Here is a 22337-nt window from a genome sequence, read left to right as displayed (position 1 = left end):
GAGTGGAGGATGGGAGGACAGACTGGCTGCAAGAGTTGGGGAGGAGGATGGTTGGCTGGTAAGATGCCTGCCTGGGGGACGGAGCAGGGAGATGTACAAAGGGAAGGAATTACCCACTTTTCTCGTCTCAAACAGAATCTGAAGATCAAAGTCCAGCCCCCATCACGTTTCTGCTAGAAAACCGAGGCCGAAGGAGCTAGGCGTTTCGCCCCAGGGCCCGCAGGGAGGGCCGGGCAGAGCTGGAGCTGGGATCCGAGTCTCTGAGCCCGCGGCTGGGGGCTCTCTCCGCCCCCGCCCCGCCCGCGCCTGACGGTGCCAGGGTGGGGGGAGCGCCCCGCCCCCACCTCCGGAGGTGGAGGCCCCTCGCGGCCCCAACAAGCTGCCGTTGTCCCGCGGGCCCCGGGCCCGGCACACTGGGGCTTTGTCCAGCCCCCCGCCGCGACCCACGGGTGGGGGGGCGGCCCACATGACCAAGGGGGTAGGAGGAGCCTGCAGCGGCGGTGGCGGCGGCGGCGGCAGCGGCGACTCCAGCATTTCCCTCCCTGGCCGGGGGTCGGCGGGCGGTGGCGGCGGCAGCGGCGGCGGCGGCAGCTGGGCAGGGCTGGGCCGAGCTGCGGACGCCAGGCCCCCCGATCCCCGCCAGGCTGCGGACACCAGGCCCCCCGATCCCCGCCAGGCTGCAGGCGCCGGGCCCGGGCCGTCAGGGCAGCTGTGACCCTTGCGCTCAGCGGGTGGCGAGCTGGGGGTGCGCCCGGATCCCCGCCCCCGGGATCATGGGGAATGGCATGACCAAGGTAGGGGGCCGGGATGGCGCAACCCGCACCTGGCCGGCCCCAGCGCCGGCCGGGCGGCCGCCTCTGACCTTCTGGCTCTGGCGGTCTGTGTGTCTATTTCTCTGTCTCCCTGGGACCCTGAGATCGTACGTCTCTGTCTGTCTCTCTGGGGCGGTATCTCTCTCTGACTCTGCCTCTCTGTGTCTCTGTCTCTGACAGTTTCTGTGACTCTGTATTTCTTGCTGTGTCTTTCTGTGGCACTCTTGTCACCCCCGGACTATCTCTTCCTGAGTCCCTTTCTCTGTCTCCATGTGTCTCTGTCTCTCCGGACTCTCTCTAACGCTGTTTCTCTATCCTTCCCCATCCCCCACCCCAAGGCACGACCCCCATCTGTCCCTGCCTTCCCACCTCCTTCTCAGAATTCCCCATCACCCACCTTAGAAAGTCCACCTCTCCCTTTGCCCCCCTCCCCTGTGCTCCTCCCACCCTCTTTCCCTAGGTCTTTGTGCCCCTCCTTCCTCTTTCCTCTCCCCCTACCCAGGCTGGCCTCCCTTGATGCCCCCCTGCTGCCCTCCCCAGACATCACTCATAGAGCATCCAGGCCCACAAGACGGGGGTGATCGCCCCCTGAGTCCTGAGGGCCAGACGCCCTTCATGGGACTGAGCGGGGCTGCATGCACCCCTACCCGGCTGACCCCGGCCTGTCTCTCCTGTAGGTACTTCCTGGACTCTACCTCGGAAACTTCATTGGTGAGCACCGCCCATTCTGTCCCAAGGCCATGGCACGCTCCCTGTCCCAGGCCTGTGTCCACCATTCATGCTCCGGCCCACGCACCCTGGACACGCTCAGGAATGGGGCCGGGGGCAGGGAAGCGATGCCAGGCTGGGAGGGGGAAAGAACTCATGAAGACTAAGGGGGACGTGGGTGGAGGAGTGTCCCCAGTACAGAGGGCTCCGAACACTGGGCACTGGGCAAGGCTGCACCTGCTCTGAGCCTCAGCCGCTCCCACAGCACAAGGCCCACCCCCGCTTCTAAGGATTTCGCCAGCCCTGAGGTTCTGGGTTGAGGTCTGTTTGGAGGGGTTGCTTCTAGCTGGGAAGCTGGGAAGGCTTCCTGGCACAACCTCCTCCTCAGAGGAGAGGTCTCTAGAGACTGGACTCTACGTCAGAAACTTCACCGGGGAGCACTGCCCGCTCTGTCCCAAGGCCACAGCACTCCGCCTGTCCCAGGCCTGGGCTAAGAGACAGGCTGGTCCGGAGCTTGGGAGACCCAAGGCAGGAAAAGTCACTTCCATCTGTGGAGTCAGAGAAAGCTTTAGGGAGGGAGGGGCATCTGCACTGGGGCAGAGCTTTCCCCATCCACTCCTGTCCCACTCTGGGCTTAGGGGCCCCACTTTCCTAAACCCTGGTCCCTTCCTCCCCGGGAGCTCCCTCAGCAGCTCGCACCACACCGACTTCTGAATATTTGGTAAGTAAGGTCTGAATCCCCTTTAAGTGTGCAGGCCCATGAGGGCAGGAGCCATGAACTTGACCCCACAATGCCATGCCCAGCCAAGGCTGCACATGGTAAACGCTCAGTAAATGTGGTGAGTGAGGAAGTGGGCATGTGGAGATCAAGTGTTATTTACTTCGATTATAAAAGGTCTGCATGCACTGGAAATCCAGCCCCTAGAGATGGCTACTGATAGCTGTGTGAGGTATACCCCTGGGTTGTTTTCATGTATCTTTGTACATATAGATATAATATTTAAAACAAAAATGGAGGCCTATTCTGCATGCTGTTCTGTAACCTGTGTTTCCCATTTAATAATATATTGTGGGCTTCCTTGCACATCAGCACACAGAGATCTTGTTAGTGGCTGCACAGTATTCAAGTATGAATATACCATTATTTATCCAGTCCCCTTGTGGTTTGTTCCCTTTTTTTTTTTTTTTTTTGGCTGCATTGGGTCTTCGTTGCTACACGCAGGCTTTTCTCTAGTTGCGGCGAGCGGGAGCCACTCTTCATTGTGGTGCACAGGCTTCTCATGGCCGTGGCTTCTCTTGTTGTGGAGCATGGGCTCTAGGCGCACGGGCTTCAGTAGTTGTAGCACGCGAGCTCAGTAGTTGTGGCTCGCAGGCTCTAGAGCGCAGCCTCAGTAGTTGTGGCACACGGGCTTAGTTGCTCCATGGCATGCGGAATCTTCCCGGACTAGGGCTCGAACCCGTGTCCCCTGCATTGGCAGGCGGATCCTTAACCACTGCACCACCAGGGAAGCCCAGTTCCCATTTTTAACTGTTTCTGATGTGTTGACAGTGATAAGCAGCAGTGCAGAGAACCATCTTCTACACACAGCTTTCTGTGTGAGTTAACCCTTCTGTAGTCAAGGTTCCTAGAAGAATTGCCTGGTGAAGGATATGCCACAGAAGGGTGTTTGCAATGGAAAGAACAGCAAGGGCAAGGCTGGGGAGGTGCTGGGCTGTTACCTGTGGGTGCCCCAGTGGAGAGACTGAAGCTTAGGGGTGTGACAGGACCTGTCATGCTGGGAGCAAGAGGTGGTGAAGGAGCAGGGAGCTGGCAGAGGGTGGGCCAAGGTGGAGAGGGCGGGCTGAGCAGAAGAGTGGGGCAGTGAGCTCCCGCCTCACTTGGCCATCGGAGTATATAGGTCACACCTGCCAGATTGGCTCAAGCATCCTTGTTTCTTTCAGACGCCAAAGACACAGATCAGCTAGGCCGGAATAAGATCACACACATCATCTCCATCCACGAGTCACCCCAGCCTCTGCTGCAGGTAAGGCTTACCCCCATCCCAGAGCTGCACATGGGTGGGAAGGGGGGTTTCAGACCCCCACAGCACCCATTTATCAAGTACCTACAACGTGCCAGATCCTCTACTGGCACCAGGCCTTCCTGACCCATATGCTAACTCATTTGCTTAAAAACTGGCCTGTTTTACATTAGCATCCCTATTTGCTCCCTCTCTGGCAACTGAGGACCAGAGAGGTAAAGTAACCGGCCTGAGGTCACACATCCAGGAAGCTAAGGAGCTGGAATTTGAACACAGGCCATCTGGCTCCAGAGGCCTCACACTAAACCTTAAAAAGTCTCCCACAGGGGCTTCCCGTTGTCCAACTGAATAGATGACTCCACGTAGATGTTTCTGGGCTCTGTGTCTCGCTTGTGACCTGGGGCTATGATTTCACCTGTCTGGGCCTCTGATCCCTCAGCCCTATCTGCCCCCAGGGGACTGTGACATGGTAAAGATGCTTTGCACACTGTATAGCATGGCCCCCACTGGGAGGGTTGGAGCTGGTATTATCGAATCCTGGAAAAGACGGGGTGAGGGTGTTATGACCTAGAGTAGGGAAGTAGGAAATCCAGGCCACATGTGCTGGAGTCAGGAGCTCTGAGTTCACATCTTCACCACATTCTGACTGTAACCTTGGGCACAGGACTTCACTTCTCTAGACCTCAGTTGCCTGATCCGTAAAAGGGGAATTTTATAACAGTACCTACCTCACTGGGTTGTTGAGAGCCACAAAATAGGCGCTCAACAAATTATAGCTGACATAATAACAAAGTTAATCATATTCTCAATCGATAAACAGAGCCCCTTCCTCTTTATCTGTTAGAGTCTGGCTCACCCATCGACGGGAGAGAACTGTGGGTGGGAAGGGACTCTGGAGATCTGAGATCCAGACCGGGTTCTGTCACAGCTTTGCTGTGTGCCCTTGGGCAGGGTCCTCGCCCTCTCTGGGCCTTACTTTCCCCTTGTGTCAGATTTGATGGTCTCTAAGAGTTACCTCCAATAATCTGTGGTTCTCAGTGTCACAGAGACACTAGAAGAAATTTCCAGGTCAATGGAGTCTGATTTTGCTTTATAGAGCAGGCTTGTTTTGGAGTATTTGGAGTATGCAAGTCACTAGAGTGCCTGAGGAAGGTTGTCTAGGCATGACTATATTTACTAATGAAATGACTGCTGGCAAAATGAGTCCCTGCTCCGGCAGCCCTGCCCTCTTCTCCCTCCCCATCCTTCAGTGAATTTACCAGTCAGGGTTTGATAATGCCCTGCAAATCCAAGGCCAAATGTGTTGCAAAGCGAATTTGCGAACCTTGCAAAAGATGCCATCTTGCAAAAGATGCAGGCTCGTGTGACCTTGGGGAGAGTGAGTTACAGAGAAGGGCTGGAATCTCACACAAAGCCACTAACAGATGAGGACCTAGCCAGGCGGTCACTTAGTCACTGGCTGGAGGTGCGCCAGTCCCTTGAAAAGAGCCATTTGAATATCAAAGGACTAAGAGAGGTCCCTGAGAAAAGTGATTCTTGGAATGTGGGCAGGACTCATCTTTAAGATCTTGTGTGAGGGTTAGGCGTGGAGTGAAAGATGTGGTAGCAAGTTTGTTGGAGAAATTCCTGACAATTCATTCCTTGATTATTTTAATAATTAGCACAGAGTTTTATAACCACAATTCATGAACTAAAACTAATGTTCATATTTCTTGTTTCTTTTCAAGAGAATAAAATCTGCTTTGCCCTTCTTACTGTGTAATTTTGTAATCCTTTTATGGAGGGGAGTCAAGTTAAGTGGCCCTCTCCCAGCTATTAAATAAAAGGTCCCTGAATCCTTTTTGGCAAGTCTTTGTGCCCAAGTCAGCTATGGGGTTAGGATACCATCTTCTCAGAAGGTTCTGGAACCACAGATGGTCAGACCTGGGAGGCCCTCAGAGGAGGTGTCTACCCTCTTTGGACAGAGACAATAACAGTGGCCCAGAGAGGGGCAGGAACTGGCCTAAGGTTGCGAGGTGCTTGGGAGGCCCAGGCTGGGGTTGGGGTGCAGGCTGCCCATGTGTGTTTTGTACTTGCAGGACATAACCTACCTTCGCATCTCAGTGGCCGACGCCCCTGAGGTACCCATGTAAGTTCCTCTGGACGGGCTGACAGATGGACAGACAGCTGCTTCATGTGGTGGGAAGAGGGAGGGTGGGAGGTGGTCTGAGGGAGGACAGAGAGGACTCAGGCCACAAAGCTGTCCTGGAGACCCCAGCACAGGTGTTCTCCCAGACCACCTGGACTCTGTCTCAGCCACACCCTTGCCTATGCCGCTGGCCAAGTCTTAACCTCCCAGAGCTCAGTCTCTTTGGCTCTGAAATGGAGAAAACACCCTGTCCCTCAGGCTCAGACGCCCCAGTGGATTTGAAAGGGTCAGGCTCAGCCTGTTCCTGGCCTTGGAGTTAAGGCATCTGGGTTCAGGCCAGGCTCTGCCATTTACTTGCTGTTTGACCTTGGACAAATCACTTCCCCTCTCTGAGAGAGAAAATGGGTGTGTGAGGGGTTGGGGCCATCAGCACCAAGGAGGCTGTCAAAGATCAGATAGCACAGGTTGAGGATCTAGGACAGGGCCTGGCGTGTAATGAGGGCTCAGAAAGCAGGATTTTGGTTTATGTTATTAGCAGTAGTACACCCCAGCCTGGGAGGGACCCAGACAGACACTCCTGCCCCTTGGGACTCTTGCTTCCAACCCTGTTGTTGACCATTATTGTCCCCAGGCGCTCTGTTTGCAGACCCCAGAGGGGTGGGACTCCTCGCACCCATTTCCTTGAAACATCAAGATAAACCCTCCATGAAAATAGGATCCACAGGACCCGTTGAAGAGGTGCTCCTGCCTCTGTGGTGGGATTTGCCATCATTGGCCTCTCTCACCTCCTGAAACGCCACCATTATTGCTTCACACACACCTCCACCAGTACTACAGTATCAGCCCCTAGTCACTGCACGTGCTGGCTGACCTGAGGATCCAGGGCTCTGTCTCTTGCCATCCCAGAGATGGGGAGGGGGACAACTCCTAGGAGACCTGTCCCCCCCCAGTGCTCTGTACCTTATTGCTTTCTTCTCTAGCAAAAAGCACTTCAAAGAATGTATCAACTTCATCCACTGTTGCCGCCTCAATGGGGGAAACTGCCTTGTGCACTGGTGAGTTAAGAGGGGAGTGGGGGGAGGGGAAGTGAGTGGCCTTCCTCCATCCTGAACGTGCCCTCATCCTGTGGGGAATGTAGAGCCTGCGATGGATCTTCTCCAGCCTGTCACGATGCCTGACAGTCCACCATTCGTCTGACAGGCTGATGGAGGACTCAGATCAAGGCTCTGTCTCTTACCAGCTGTATGGCCATGGCCAGATAGCTATTTCTCCCTGAGACTCAATTTTCTCATCTGTAAAATGGGAAAAAAGAATGTTGACCTGGCGAGCTATTGGGAGGAATAGGTGAGGTCAGGCAGGTAGCCCAGCATCCTTCAGTAGTTCCAGCTCCTTCTCCTCCCCTCTAGCCTTTGAGGCAGTAGTACAGGGCAGTGAGGAGCCCCAGGCTGGGAGATGGGACCCCTGAGTTTTCCCAGGGGCCCCTGGCCCTGTTGATTTCATTCATTCCATAACTTCTCACTACGCCTGGCTCGGGGTAGCTCTGCCTGAGCCCCAGCCATAGGGACGGCTCCTCCAGCCTGCCTCTCCCCCCTCTTCCTCCTTTCCTTGCTCCAGCTGTGCTGGCCATCTCCCCATTCTTCAAGTCCACCAGGATCCCACCCACGTGGTCTTTGTACACTGCCCAGAACATTCTTGACAATCCTTACCCGTCTTTCAGGATTCAGCTTGATGTCACTTCCTTGCGAACCCCTTCCCTAATCCTCCGCATCCCTTCCACTAGATTAATACCTCTTCTTATACAATCTCCTAGCCTCTGGACTCATCTTCGAAGCAGTTATCACCACCTGAAATTGTTTCCCTTGTTAGTGTCTGTCTCTCCCAACCATATTGTAAGCCCCAGGATGACAGAGACCATGTCTGTTTTATTCGCCACTATATCCCCAGTACCTGAAAAATCACAGATGATCAGGAAACGTGTACTGAATGATTGAGTGAAGTGATGTTTCACTCAGGCCTTTGATGTGGGTGAATGCCAGGCAGAGGGAACAGCATAGACAAAGGCCTGGTGTGGGAAGACAGGTCCTGGCAGGTTCCTTGTGGTTGGAGCTCAGGAGGCAAGGGTGGGAGAGCTGAAGTGGGGATGGGGTGCCTGGAGGACACGGAGGAGATTGGGCCTTACCTGAAGCCTTGGGGTGGGATGTCCCAGCTTTGCAGGCATCTCCCGAAGCACCACCATCGTGACGGCATATGTGATGACTGTGACAGGACTGAGCTGGCGGGACGTGCTTGAAGCCATCAAGGCCACGCGGCCCATCGCCAACCCCAACCCAGGCTTTAGGCAGCAGCTTGAAGAGTTTGGCTGGGGCAGTTCCCGGAAGGTAGGGGCAGGGGCAGGGGTGGGAAACTCTTCTTACTTGAGCTGAGCACTGATTGGAAGGAATTTAGCCTGTGCTTCAGACCCGGCAGAAGATTCTTCTGGGGTCTTGAACTCGTGGCTCTTGAGCTAACCTAGCCCCTAGGTTGGACGGCCAGGTGTTTTCTTTTCCTTTTTAACTTAGGATTTGAATACCCGTGGGCCTGATTATGGACCCTTCAATCTGGCTAGGTTCCAGCATTGCCTGCTCTGCCTACCTGGAGCCTGAAGGCATTTGAACATTTGGCTCCTCCGGGGAGAAATGTCCAGTCCTTATTCCACCCCTGGGTCCTTGATGAGGCCAAAGCAGGTCCTTCTCTTATGCCCACTGGGCAGATGGCACATGGAGATGTCGGGGACTGAGCCGCGCCCTCCCCCACCCGCAGACGAGAGATGAGAGAGAGAAGCAGTCAGTGCAGGAAGGCAGGCTGCTGCCCAGAGACTTGTCTGCAAGGCTGAATTAGGAAAGAGGCAGGCAGGGAAGAGGGCCTACTTGAGTAGAGCTGTTGGGCAGTGTGGGGAGGGGTTAATGTGGTCCCCACTGTGCAGGTGGGGGGCTCGCTTTAGTAGGTCTGGAAGATGGAGTGTCAAAGGGGAAGGGGATTCAGGGAGAGGGGAGGGATTCAGTTAGGGGGATGGGGACGCAGAAGGGAAGCTAAGAGGATGGTCAGGACGGGAGGGGCTTAGCGAGGTGTGGGAAGCTCGAAGAAGAGCGGAAGCTCTGAGGATTGGGGAGGGGACCGAGCCGGCGGCCCGGCACCGACCCCGACTCCACCCCACCCCAGCTTCGCCGGCAGCTGGAGGAGCGCTTCGGGGAGAGCCCTTTCCGCGACGAGGAGGAGATGCGCGCGCTGCTGCCGATGTGCGCGCGCTGCCGGCAGGGCTCTGCGAGCGCGGCCTCTTCCCCCGCGCCCAGCTCCTCGGCCTCGGAGGGGACCTTGCAGCGCCTGGTGCCGCGGTCGCCCCGGGAAGCCCACCGGCCGCTGCCGCTGCTGGCGCGCGTCAAGCAGACTTTCTCTTGCCTCCCGCGGTGTCTCTCCCGCAAAGGCAGCAAGTGAGGATCCTGCCCCGCCGTGGCGCCCCTCGGCCTCTCGACCGGTCCCCTTCGGGGATTGTCTGCGCCTCCCACGGCCTTCAGGACAGGCCCAGAGCCTGTGGGAGCCCCGCGGCGGCCTGATCCCCGCCCCTGCCCCCTTCGCGCCTTGCTTGTCTGCGTCCGCGGTCAGTGTGTCCTCCATCTGTGTGTGTGGCTCTGTGTTTGGGCCGGCCTGCTGCAGCTACCTGGTGCCTTAGTTCTTGGGCTGGGGAAGGGTGCCCCCGGCCCCTCCTCCCATTAAAGGCGGTGGGAGTGGGAGTGGGTGGGTGGGGTAGTTGGATGGGCCTGGAGGATATTAAAGAGACACAGAAGCTGCCTGTCTGATCGCCTCCCAGTCGTTCCTTCATTGAGCAAAGGCAGGGCTGCAGGACTCTGCCAGGGGCTGGAGCCTGCCGGAAAAAACAATGGGAGGGGGTTTGCATCCCCTAGGGCCCGAGGAGGCTGCCACCCTCTGTGAACTGCAGTCTGCAGGGCTGAGTTCCACTTCCCTGACCCTCACCCCATCTCTCCCTGGAGCCCTGGTCTCCTGAAAAGGCCGCCAGCTCCTCCTCTCTGAACCCCTTTCCCCCTGGCTGAGCTCCTGTCCTCCCTGAGCACTGCCCCCCCCCCCCGCCTCCTCCCCAGCTCCTTTCCTTTCCCTATCCACAAATCTTAGCTAGTAAAGGTATAGTAGTAGTACCTGCCTCATGCCTGACTTTTTACTTGAATGAGTTCACTTACTCCTCGGGGAGGAAACTGAGGCTCAGAGTGGTCAGGCAGCTTGCCCAAGGACACACAGCTAGAGTAGGGGAGGCTGGGTTTGAAGCTAGACACTCTGTGTCCCATGATGGTTGTTAAGAAGCAGCTCCTTCTGGTCTTGAAGGTTATTGGCAAGGAGGATCCACCCCCAGCTAGTGGGAATGGCCCTCCCCACCTAGAGTTTAAAGGCCAGGGGAGCCACTGTGGAGGGAGGGTCTCAGGGCAGCCCATAAAGCAGCAAACTGACTCTGAGGATGAACAGGGGTCACCCGAGCTGATTTTTCCTAAACTAAAATTAACTTAGAATTAAGAGAGATCTGAAATCTCGATAATCTAATAAACACCTGTATGGGGGTTCTTATTATGCACCAAGCACTGTGTCCAGGGCTGTGGGGGAGGCCCAGATTCCAGTATTCGGGGTGGGAGGATGGATGAAATAACCTTCACCTGCTACCCAACCTCCTCCTCTGCATTCATGCAACATGAGTTCATTGAGTACCTACTGTATGCCAGGCATTGTACTGGGCACTGAAGACACAGCAATGAGCAAACCTGTGCCCTGGTGTTGCTGACATTCTGGTGGGAAAGACACTAGATAAACAGATAAACAAAAGAAAAAATATGTCCGGGGGACTTCCCTGGTGGCGCAGTAGTTAAGACTCTGCACTCCCAATGCAAGGGGCCCAGGTTCCATCCCTGGTCGGGGAACTAGATCCCACATGCATGCCGCAACTAAGAGTTCTAATGCCTCAACTAAGGAGCCAGCCTGCCGCAACTAAGACCCAGTGAAACCAAATAAATAAATAATTTTTTTAAAAATGGGGGGCTTCCCTGGTGGCACAGTGGTTAAGAATCCACCTGCCAGTGGACACAGGTTTGATCCCTGGTCTGGGAAGATCCCACATGCCGCGGAGCAGCTAAGCCGCACGCCAAAACTACTGAAGCCCCCGCGCGTAGAGCCCGTGCTCTGCAACAAGAGAATCCACCTCAGTGAGAAGCCCGCACACCATAACGAAGAGTAGCCTCCGCTCGCAGCAACTAGAGAAAGCCCATGTGCGGCAACGAAGACCCAACTCAGCCAAAAAAAAAAAAAACCTCCATTCCTATCATCTCTAGGACAAACAAAACCCCTTGATCTGATGTTCCAGGTCCTTCATGAAGCTCCCCGCCCCTTTCCATTGCTGCTTTTACCACACTGTGGCTCAATAACAGCAATAATACCACTCATTTATTGAGCACTTACTGTGGGCCAGGCAATGTGCCAAACACTTTACCTGCATCTCAAGCAGCCCTGTGAAGTGGCTGGTCAGCTAGCAAGTGGTGGGGCTGGGATTTGAATCCAGGCAGTCTGGCTGTGGACCCCATCCTTGTCATTACTATGACTCTGCTCACCCCCCCCCCAGAAAAAAATGAAGAGATTGCCTGACACAATCAATACTCCTGCTTAGATGTAATTATTACTCTTGTATTTATTATTTTATTTTATTTTTCAATTTTTTGTTTTATTTTTGGTTGCGTTCGATCTTCGCTGCTGCACTCAGGGTTTCTCTAGTTGTGGCGAGCGGAGGCAACTCTTCGTTGTGGTGCGCGGGTTTCTCATTGCAGTGGCTTCTCTTGTTGCGGAGCACAGGCTCTAAGCGCACGGGCTTCAGTAGTTGTGGCATGTGGGCTCAGTAGTTGTGGCTTGCGGGCTCTAGAGCACAGGCTCAGTAGTTGTGGCACATGGGCTTAGTTGCTCCGTGACATGTGGGATCTTCCTGGACCAGGGATCGAACCCGTGTCCCCTGCATTGGCAGGTGGATCCTTAACCATTGCACCACCAGGGAAGTCCCATACTCTTGTGTTTAATCATATGAAATTTTTTGTGCTCCATCAGAGTCCTACAGCTCTGATTTTGAATCCTGGCTGTGACTGTAGAAATGTCAGAACTGGGTGGCTGCTGCCATATGAGGACAGAAGGTGGGGATCATGAAGCAAGGCCCCTGACAGGTACACATGAGGGACAGGGCTCCCAGCCTCTGGTCAACACTGGCTGGCCATCCAGCTCGGTGCTCCCTGCAGTGAGGGGTGGTTTCTCCCTCTCAGAGCCTCAGTTTTCCCAGGAACACAGCCAGGGTGGAGCGGTCTGAGCTACTTGACCTCTTTCATATCACAACCCCCCTTTGACAATTTAATGAAAGATACAAACCCTAGAAAAATGCGTAGAGATGAAAAAATTGCATACACTTTGGGCGGGTCACGGACCCCACCCAGAATCCAGAAACTCCAGGGGCAGCTGTTGGGAGGCAGTGTGGGGCACTGTTCAGGCCCCTGGGCTCTGGGGGCAGAGAGTCCTGGGTTCAGATTCTGACTCCCCCAGGCACTAGCTCTGTGACCTCAGTCCTCTTAACAAAGTAGGTAATTACACTCATCTCACATGCTGTTGTGAGAACCAACTGAGACACTGCAGAAAAGGCTTCAGCCAGGCCCAGCACCATGGTGAGCAATCAGAAAGGGACTCCCAATATTTAAGGAAATATTTCTCCAAGGGTGACCCATGGACCACCTGGATCAGAATCCCATGGCGGGACTTGTTTAAAATGCACGTTCCTGGACTTCTTGCCCAGAAAAGCTGATTCTTCAGGTCTGGGATGGCGGCTAGGGGTATGCATTTTAAACCAGTCTCTGCCTCCCAATTCTACTGGGAGTTAGTCTGAGAAGCACTATGCTTTTCCCACCTCTACAGTCCAGGTCCTGGAAAGAGACTAAGTTTCCGGTAGGCTGGGAAGAGCAGAAAACAGGTGCAGGGATGGTGCAAGGGACGCCTCTGAGCGCCCTTCGGGGGCCCCCCTCCAGGGATGAGCAGAACCCGGGCTACCCCACCCCGTACCCTTCAGTGGGTCTTGGTGGTGCCTCTAGCTGCCCCTGACGTGAGGACCGACGCCCTCCAGGCCAGGCGACACGGGGAGGGGCGACAGGGCCTCTGGGGAGCAGAAAGGAAAGTGAAACCTCCTGCCCAGCCTTTCGCTTTCGCCGCCTCCACTCGCCGTCCAGGTGGCCCCCGCGATCCCCTGTCGCGCTGGAGTCTGGCCGCCGCGCTCCCCAGACCTGGTCCCCGGAGCACTGTGTCCCCGATGGCCGGCGACCAATGGCGGAGGGACGAAGGGAGGGTCCCCGACAGCAGGCGACTCATGGCGGGGGCCGGGGGTCCCCTGCGTCTCCGCGACTGGCTGGTGGCGCAGATCGAGAGCGGGCGCTACGCTGGGCTGCGCTGGGAGGACGCGGGCAAGACCCTCTTCCGCATCCCCTGGAAGCACGCAGCCAAGCAGGGCTACCAGGCGCAGCAGGACGCGGCGCTCTTCAGGGTAAGGATGCGCGGGCCGGGGGTCGCCAGCCCGGCCCGGGAGGGCTCTGCGCTCACACTGTCGCAGAGTACGGAACCGACCCGACACGCTGTCACCTCGGGCCACAGGTTCACCCCTTAACCTCAGTTGTCTCTAGGTTGAGGGTAGCGTTCTGTATACATGGGAGACCCTCCCACACCCTCTTAAAAGAGAATCAGACAAGGACTGCACAACCTGCACCATCCCCACGCCTCAGGGGACCTCTCCTCCCTCTCCTTGAGGAAATTAGATGCCACCGCCACCATGGAAATTCCCTCCACTTCCCACCCGTAAACTGTTAACCGCAGCAGCTTCGGGGACATTTTCTGTGCTTTCCAACACCAGCCCTTCTCAGGGACCTCCTCCAGGGATGCCCTCCCTTTCCTTAGACACCATCAACCTCCTCCAAACTGGCTCTTTCCCACCAAGATTGAAACTGGAATCTCTCCCGTGAGCAAAAGCAACCAGCCGCATCCCAGGCCACCGCCACCATCACAAACACCACGTCTCCAGCTCCTGCTTCTCTGGCCTCCCCTCTCCTTTCACAGGGTGAAGCACCTAGAAAGGGTCTTCTGGACATCAACGCCCTCACTCATAAACCCCTCCCCCCTCAGCCCACAGTGTGGTTCCTCTCCCTCCTGCTAAAGCCTCTAAACATCAACGCCCTCACTCATACCCGCCCCCCCCGCTCCTCCCCCCCCCCCACAGTGTGGTTCCTCTCCCTCCTGCTAACGTCTCTAATTTTGCCAAATCCAAGGATGCCATTACTATCATCTTCTTGGACCCCTGGGTGGGTTTGTGTCTAGTGGACCCTCCCTTCTTGAAACAGTCTCACTTGGTTTCCAGGATCGCTGTCCCCTCCCCACTCCAACCCTGACCTGTTTTCCTCCTACCTTCCTGGACCCCGCTTCTCAGCCTCCATCCCTTCTTCTCCTCTTTTGGGGCTCTCAGCACTCTCTCTTGGACCTCCCTCCTCACGTCCCACTCTCCCCTTCCACAGCCTCAGTGTGGAGCCCAGCGTTTCCCAGCCTCCCAGCCAAGCCCCAAGCCTGCTGGTCTGACAGCCCAGACCTCTCAGACTCAGCACCTCCTTAATAGCACACTCATCAGCTCCCTCCTACAAACGTCTGTATTTCCCAAAATGGAAGATGGCACGGATCGCCACCTAGACCCCAGAGCTGGGCACCTGAACCCTGGCTGCTCCCCTCTCCTGCAATCTCATTCTAATCCATTTCCAAGGCCTTCGGCTCTTACTGCAGAACTGCTCTTTCATCCGTCTACGTGGACCCGTTCCCACCATCTCTCACCAGGATAACTGAATGCCCTGCTTTCCCATCCCTCAGCTCTCCCCTCAGTCCTCCAGAGGTATATTTCTAAATGTAAATCTTGCCTTGGCACTCTCCTACTCAGAGTCCTTCCATGGCTCCCCATTGCTCTTGTGATAAAGTCCCAACTCCTTACCAAGACCTCAAAGCCCTGCATGAACTGCTCCTCCCTGGCCTCTGTCCGTCTCTCTCCGCTCCTTCCCCAACCTTAGACCCAGCCAGACAGTTCCCTTCAGTCTCCAAATGCTTCCCGTCTCTCTCACCGTGAGAACTTTGTACATTCTGTTCCCCCTGCCTGGAACACCCTTTCTTCTTCACTTTCACTGGCCAACTCGTCATGCTCAGCTTAAACATCTGTTACTAAAGACAAGCCTTCCCTGATGTGTTCATTTGCTTAATGCATTTATGAAGCTCTCAGTGCTTCTCCCAAGTCGTCCCTGATTCCTTCTGCTTCCTCCATGGAACCGCTTTCCCTATGAATTATAAGTGCCTTGTATGAGTCTGCCTCCTCCAGCTGCCCGTGGGTGGTGACCTTGAGCGCAGTGCCTGGCCCACAGAGGACTGGTTCAGGAAGTGTTGAACAGGTGGTTACCTGGCCTGCCCATTCAGTCTATGTGCCGTTCAGAAGTGGGAGATTCTGGGGACTGGCCCTCCCTGTCCCTCTTTGGCACTGCTTTAACCCATCCCTCAACCCACCACTGACACACACATGTGACTCCCTGGCTTCAGGCCCTCCTGGTGCCTCAAAGTCCACGGGATAAATCTTGGCCTTCGAGGCCATTCATGGTCCAGCTTCAACCTGTCTTCTTTCTTTAATTCCTCTTCCCCTTCCCCCCACCACATACAGTTGGTCCTCATTATTCACAGATTCCATATTTACAAATTCTCTTACTTGCTAAAATTATATGTAATCTCAAAATCGATATTCAAGGCACTTTTGCAGCCATTCAGACATGCACAGGATGGCAAAAAAAAAAAAATTGTCACCAACATGCATGTTCCCAGCTGAGGTTGAGCAAGGTGACAACTCTAGTTTCAGCTCTTCTACTGTAAACAGGTGTCCTTTCGCAGACAATATTTAGTCCACGTTTTTAATATTTTTGTGCTTTTTTGTTGGTGATTTCACTGTTTAAAATGACCCCCCAGCTTACACGGTGTTGCAGCGCTGTCAGTATTCCTGAGCACAGGAAGGCTGTGGTGTCTGTAAGTTTCTTTCAGACGTGAGTTACAGGGTTGTTGGCCATGAGTTCACTGTTAATGAATGAACAGTTTATATTAAATAAGGTGTCCTTCAACAGAAACACTCATAGAACAAGGTTATGTATTGACCAGTTGATGAAAATGGGGTGACCAGAGGCGCGCAGGAACCTAGCCTTGTATTTCCCTTAGGAGTGATGGTTCAGTGTTTGCTAACTCAGTGGTTGTGTAAATTTTATAGAACACAACTACCAGGAATAACAAGAATCAACAGTACACATACCCTCAGACACGCACATCAGCTCCAGTCACACCAGGGCGCCCACTGTCCCCCGCGCGCATCACGCGCTTCCATGCCTTTGTCGAGCTGTTCCCCCTGCCGGGAACGTCACTCCACCTGGCAACGTCCTATTTATCCTTCGAGGCCCAATTTGATTCATTCAACAAATACTTATTGAGCATCTCCTGTGTGCCAGGCACCACTTTAGATGCTTAGGGGCACAGCAGTGTCCCCAAAGATCCCTCTCTCATCATGGTGACAACACCCTGTGCCTTGAGCCCAGGTTACCTTTGAGTTAGAGCATCCTTAACATAATGAATAAGTACTGCATAAATAAGCAGTGTGTGCCAGGTGCTGTGCTAAGCACATTACATAGACCGCTCATCTTACACGTGCCACAACCAGGTGAGGTTAGGTATTATGGGCACAGTTTACAGACAGCAAAATCAAGCCTTAAAGGTCTCACCACTGGCAAGAGACACCAACAAAGGAACTGTGGCTTTTCAGTCTGGTGTCCCACTAAGCCTGGGATCTCCGAGAGCAATGACCGAGTGTGATTTATCAGTTAAATCCCCCGCCCCCATCCCTGAAAGTGAGCAATGCGAACAAGACATCTCCTACTGTCCTCCCCTTTGACTACTGTGCTCCAGCCTCACTGGCCTTCCTTGAATCTCTCCTACCCCAGGACCTCTGCACTTGCTGTTCCTTCTACCTAGTACAGCCTTCCCCCAGATCTTTGTCCGACTCCATCCTTCTTTTCAATCAGGCTTCAGCCCAAATGCCACTTCCTCCGCGAGGCCTTTTCTGATCACCCTCTCTAAAGCAGCCCCTCATATTTGTTTATTTATTTAGTCCCTCTACCACAACAGTCATTCTAATGTGTTTAATGAGTATCTTTGGTTTGTATGTTTTCTTGCAAAGTGGGCATTGCTGTTTCGTGTGTATTCTTACCTTATATATATCATAATTGTGTCATAGATCTCATTCTGTGTCTTACTTTTATTTCACTCAAGGTCATGCTCTGAAGATCTATTCTTGTTCTCTGTCCATCTAATTTGTTTCTAGATGCTGCCTAGAACTCTCCAGTGGGCATCTATTACACGCACTCCCCCACCTACTTTCCCAGGGATGGACACAAGTTTGCTTTCCAGACCACAAATAACGCTGCAGTGGATCCTTGCCCTGGTCCCCTCGTGAGCCTATGTGAGAATTCCTTTGGAATTGGAATTTCTGCTCACAGGGTATGCTTATACTTAATTGGACTAGGCATGCCTGATTGCCCTCCAGAGACTCTGCTCCCATTCCATGCCCACCAACTGTGTCCACATCCCAACCAACTACTGGCTTATCCAACTGGCTAAATTTTGTAAGCTTACAGGTGATATCTCATACTTTTATTTGCATTTCTCTGGCACTAATGAGTTTCAGTACCTTCTCCTATGCTCATGGGATTCTGGTTTCCTCTTCTGTAAACCACCCATCCTTGTCCTTTGATAAGAATGTTTCTTTAGGGGATGCTTTCTGTTTCTTACTGATTTGCAGAAGTTCCTGTATGTTCTAGATCTTAGCCCCTTGCTGATTTCAGACATTGCAATGTTTTTGCCTTATGGTTCGTGCCTTTAAAATTTTGGTTAAGAAGCATTCTCTGCCCCAGAAGATTTTCTTCTACATTCTTTCCTATTAAGTTTATAGTCTTACCTCTTACTTTTGGTTTTTTAATCATCTGCAGTCCACTTTGTTTGTGGCAATAGGTAAGGATTCAGTTTTATGGCTCTCCAGATAGCAAGTCACTGCCAGCATTTTATATCCCATCGTATTATTTTTTTTACTTATCACAATCCATAATTTGGAATATAGTTATTTCCTTTCAGCTGTTTGCGGCTGCCTTCTCCCATGAGACTTGAGTTCCTTGAGAACAGGGACCATGTATGTCTTGTTGTTCCCCATTTAGTCCTTAACTTGGGCCTGGCACACAGCAGGAGCTCAAGGAATATGTGTTGGATGGAGGAAGGGAGGAAGAGAAGGAAGGAGGGAGGGGCCGAGGGACAGAGGGAGAGAGAGGGAAGGGTGGGAGGCAAGGCAGCCCTCATCCCTTTCCACGGCACCATCCCCATCTCCCACGCTATTCCTCCCCCAATGCCCCTGCTCACCCCCAGGCCTGGGCCATATACAAGGGCAAGCACCTAGAGGGCGTTGACAAGGAGGACCCCTCCACCTGGAAGACGCGGCTCCGCTGTGCCCTCAACAACAGCGCTGACTTCTGTGAGGTGCGCTCGCTCAACCAGCTGGACATCTCCAACCCCTACAAGGTCTACCGGCTCCTGTCTGCCGGTGCCCACAACCCAGGTACCATCCTGTCCCTGGAGGTAGCAGCTGAGGATGGCTCTCTGGGCAATAAGGACCTCACATTGCCCATCTGTAAAATGGGAAATGGTGGGCTTATTGAGCTTAAATAAGCTCATGGGCTGGTAAACCTAGAAGGACCTTACAGTTTATCTCCCCATTCGACAAGGAGGAAACTGAGCCCAGAGAGAGGTGGGCCTTGCCTGAGATCATGCAGTGAGCTGGGTTACTCTGGTCTGGGCTCACCTCAGACAAGGTTGGGGGGTTCCCCTTGGGGCCCAGGAAACCACAGACTATTTCTTCCTTCATCCAGTTACCAGGGCTTGTGCCCCCTGTAAAGAGGAGGGCATTCTTCATAGCCAGCAGGTGCCCCCTGGAGAAGTGACAGAGCCGGCCTGCAAGACAGAAGAGCAGGTCAGTGAGTCCTTCCAGCCTCTACAGCCTTGCTAGCCCAGGCACCTCGCACCCATACCACCCCCTGTATAATGTCCAGCACATTCATCTCATCCTCTCCATCAGCTCCTGCCCATCTCTGTTCCCATCCATCAGCTCTACTTCCTGCCTCTACTCTATCTCTGCCATCATTTTCATCTCCTTCATTCTATTCTCCTTGACTCCATCATTTCTGTCCCATCGTCTCCACCATCTTCACCTCCATCTCTCTGTCTGCGCCAGCCCTATTTTCTCCCATTTCAGCCCCTCTTTCCTGTCATCATGGGATCAATCACTCTGTCCCCACTCATCCCATCAGATGCAGTTCCATCACTGTATTCCCTTCACCTGCATCACCTCTAGCTCTCATTGTTGCCATCACCCCATCATCTCTATCTCCATCACTGTCTGTATCACTCTTACTCCACCCCATCACCTCTCCCCCGTCATCTGCAGTTCATTCCTCTGTTCCCATCTCCCCATTAGCCTGGTTCATTCCACTGTCCCAAGTGTCCCCATTCCATTGCTCTATCACCCCATTGCTATCACCCCATCTCCTCATTCACTGCTAGCACTTTTCTCTCCCTATCACAATGAGCTTCACCTCCAAAAACCCCATCAACTCTCTCTTTAACTCCACGGGGTAAACTTCAAAGTCCCTATCAAGCCCGGCTGGCTTTCAGTCTGTCCAGACCTCCCCCTGCCCCAGTTTAGACTGTCTGGGAGCTCCTGTGGCCCACAGGTCTCCTCTTCCACCCTCACGACCCTTTCTCCCAATGTTCAGGTTGGCTCCAGATTAGTCACAGAGGATAAAGACAAGAAGCAGCCCCCCAGGCTGGCCTCCCTGCCCCCAGGCCCTTTGGCTGGCCACAGTAAGGACTGGGTCTCCTCACCCACCCCTACCTCCTCCCCGGCCTCTTCCAGGACCTTGATCGAGGGGTCGAGGGACCCAGGGTGAGGCGATGCCTTACTGCTTCCCCTCCTTCTCCAGGGTACCAGGCTCAGGATCCTGCTCACCCCTGGGGCCCCTTGCCTTCTATGGACTTCAGCAACCCCGGTAAGGAATCCGAAGGCCCTCTCCCCTGACCGCTGTGCAGAACTGGGGAGGACCTAGGGTTGGTGCCGAATAGCCTCTGTCTCCCACCCAAAGCACCCAGCCCAGACTCCAGATAACAACAGCTAACATTTGTTGAGGGCTTAGCTTATACCAGGCATCCTTCTAAGTCTCCCCACAGCCCTGTGAGATAGATACTGCCATTCTCCCCATTTTACAGATGCAGAAACCAGACACAGAGGTTAAGAACCCTGCCCAAGGTCACACAGTTAGTAACCCTGGGAAAGTTACTATCAGATCACAGCTCCTAAGGGGCAGTGAGAGATTAGAACCCAAGGGCCTGGCTGTAGAGCCCACAGCCCTAACCACTGAGCATACTGCTAGCTCTTCATATGGGAGGCTGCTGTTTTGTTGTTGTTGTTGCTATTATTATGATGATTATTATTTCTACCGGCATTAAAAATATTTACCGGGAAGAAACTCCTAGAATCCCAGAAATTTGGGCTGGGAGGGCGTCAGTGTCATGCCCCCATTGTACTGATGGCCCCAGACCCTATGCTTTTGAAGCTCAACTACCAGTTTGTTTATACTGGAAGCTGCTATTATTTACTACCACCACTACTACTAGAATTACTATTATTACTTATCGGGAGGGAGTGTCAAAAATTCCCGAGGTGGCGGCCGGGTGACCTCTGGGTTCCCTGCCCTGTTGTGAGGGGAGGGGGAGCCGGCGCCGCCAACGCCGGGCGCGCGTCCCCTCCCTTTCCCGCAGATTTTTGGCTGCACGTGCGACTCTTCTATGGCGCGGAGCTGGTGCGCGAAGCCACAGCGCGCGCGGCCGAGGGCTGCAGCCTGAGTCCGCGCGCAGCCGCCGCTGCCGCCGAGCTCCTGCTGGGGTCGCCGCCGCGCGTCGCGCAGGTTCGTTTCCCGGAGCCGCCGCCCGGCGCCCGCGTCCTGCGGCGCCTGCTGCCCCACCTGGAGCGCGGAGTGCTGCTCTGGGTGGCGCCCGAGGGCGTCTTCGCCAAGCGCCTGTGCCAGGGCCGTGTGTACTGGCGCGGCCCGCTCGCCCCGCACCGAGCGCGGCCCAACAAACTGGAGCGAGAGCGCACCTGCCAGCTCCTCGACACGCGCAGCTTCCTCGCGGGTAAGAGCGCGACAGCGGGGCCGCTGGCGGCGCGGGGCGGAGTGGCCGGGCACTGGGGTCGGCAAAGGAACTCGGACAGAGGAGAGTGGGCACACGAGATGTGCGCGCGGGGCGATGGACTTGACGATGCTGGGCCGGAGTGGGAATGGAAACAAAGGACACGACGCAGAAGCACCGGGGGTGGGAACGAATATGGGCATCGGGAGGGCTGGGCACAGATTAGACACAGGCGTATGGGAGGTGTAGGCACGAGGCAGGCTGGGGCACTGGGTGTGGGACATAAGCATAGGACTTGGGCACGTGTTGTCATAGGGCGTTATGCATAGGGTGGGCATCGGGGGCACTGGACACAAGATTGGCATAGGTGAGTGGCAGTGGGCATGGGGTGGGCATAAAGGCATGATAGTGAGCATAGGGCACGAGGCACGGGGCATGAAACCTAGAAGTGGGAGCAGATGTGGGACATGAGGCAGGTGTGGGACGTGGAAGTGGGCATAGGGCATGGGCACACAATGGGGATGTGGGCTTACGGGACGTGTGCATAGGATGTGAGCACAAGGTGGGCACCAGGTGGGACGCCCCATCTTGGCCCAGACCCCACAGTCTCGGTGCCCGTAGAACTGAGAGCCCACCTGCATCATGGTCTCCAGGAGCCCGAGTACCAGATCCGGCTGTGCTTTGGCGAGGAGTACCCGGGGCCCCCGGACCAGCCTGAGGAGCGTCTCATTATGGCCCATGTGAGTCACCTCCCACTCCAGCGGAGAACCACACCCTCCAGCCTCCCCGAACCGCCTCTCACTGCTCCCTCCAGTCCCAGCTCCGCTCCGGACCTGCCTTATCTGATCTGGAAGACCTTGCGTGTAAAATGCATGTGGAGAGGAGCTGTCACTCCCGCCCCTCCACCCCAACAAAGGGTGTGGGTAAAGGGGAAGGTTGGCTCATTGCCCACCCCCACCCCCACCCCGCAGGTGGAGCCAGTCTTCGCGCGGGAGCTCCTCCTACACTCGAAGCTCCACGGCCAGGTGCCTCGGTGGCGCGTTCCCAGCCCCGCATCCCCGACAGCGTCACTCGCCTGCTGACACAGCTGAGTCAGCCCTGAGCGGTTGTTTCCCCCTCCCGTACCCGCTAAAGCAGTCCCCACAGGGTGCAGATCCCACCCCAGCCCTGCCCTAGCTGAGCCAGGGGACTTTAGGTCTCACCTCACTCATCGCCCAGGTAGGTTGAGACAGCGGAAACCAGTCACGGCCTTCAACCTCTCAGCCAATGAGATGGAGCCCCGGGAAC

General features: G+C 54.9%; 2 protein-coding genes across 2 annotated transcripts; both read left to right on the top strand.

The window, feature by feature from the left end:
* Positions 1 to 525: 525 nt before the first annotated feature.
* DUSP15 (dual specificity phosphatase 15) lies at positions 526 to 9312 on the top strand. The gene is made up of 7 exons (XM_082856752.1): positions 526 to 794; positions 1490 to 1523; positions 3462 to 3544; positions 5620 to 5669; positions 6650 to 6724; positions 7876 to 8047; positions 8868 to 9312. Exons 1-7 carry the CDS (start codon positions 774 to 776, stop codon positions 9138 to 9140), a joined length of 708 nt encoding a protein of 235 aa, XP_082712878.1. The 5' UTR covers positions 526 to 773; the 3' UTR covers positions 9141 to 9312.
* Positions 9313 to 13029: 3717 nt separating this feature from the next.
* Positions 13030 to 22132, top strand: LOC309973533 (interferon regulatory factor 4-like; the record flags this gene model as incomplete). The annotated part of the gene is made up of 8 exons (XM_082857822.1): positions 13030 to 13260; positions 18237 to 18426; positions 18737 to 18845; positions 19651 to 19727; positions 19847 to 19912; positions 20682 to 21053; positions 21672 to 21790; positions 22022 to 22132. The coding sequence occupies 8 exons, from the start codon at positions 13030 to 13032 to the stop codon at positions 22130 to 22132; spliced, it is 1275 nt and encodes a 424-aa protein (XP_082713948.1).
* Between the last annotated feature and the right edge of the window lie 205 nt (positions 22133 to 22337).

The sequence above is a fragment of the Leucopleurus acutus genome, assembly GCF_964270905.1.
Source record: "Leucopleurus acutus genome assembly, chromosome: 16".
NCBI lineage: Eukaryota > Metazoa > Chordata > Mammalia > Artiodactyla > Delphinidae > Leucopleurus > Leucopleurus acutus.
This window is presented reverse-complemented; position numbering and strand designations above follow the sequence as displayed.

Bases quoted from the DNA above. Each gene is read 5' to 3' on its own strand.
- DUSP15 (XM_082856752.1), top strand. From the start codon at position 774: ATGGGGAATGGCATGACCAAG. The intron at 3,545-5,619 runs GTAAGGCTTACC...TTGTACTTGCAG, and splicing joins CACCCCAGCCTCTGCTGCAG to GACATAACCTACCTTCGCAT. The intron at 5,670-6,649 runs GTAAGTTCCTCT...TTTCTTCTCTAG, and splicing joins GACGCCCCTGAGGTACCCAT to CAAAAAGCACTTCAAAGAAT.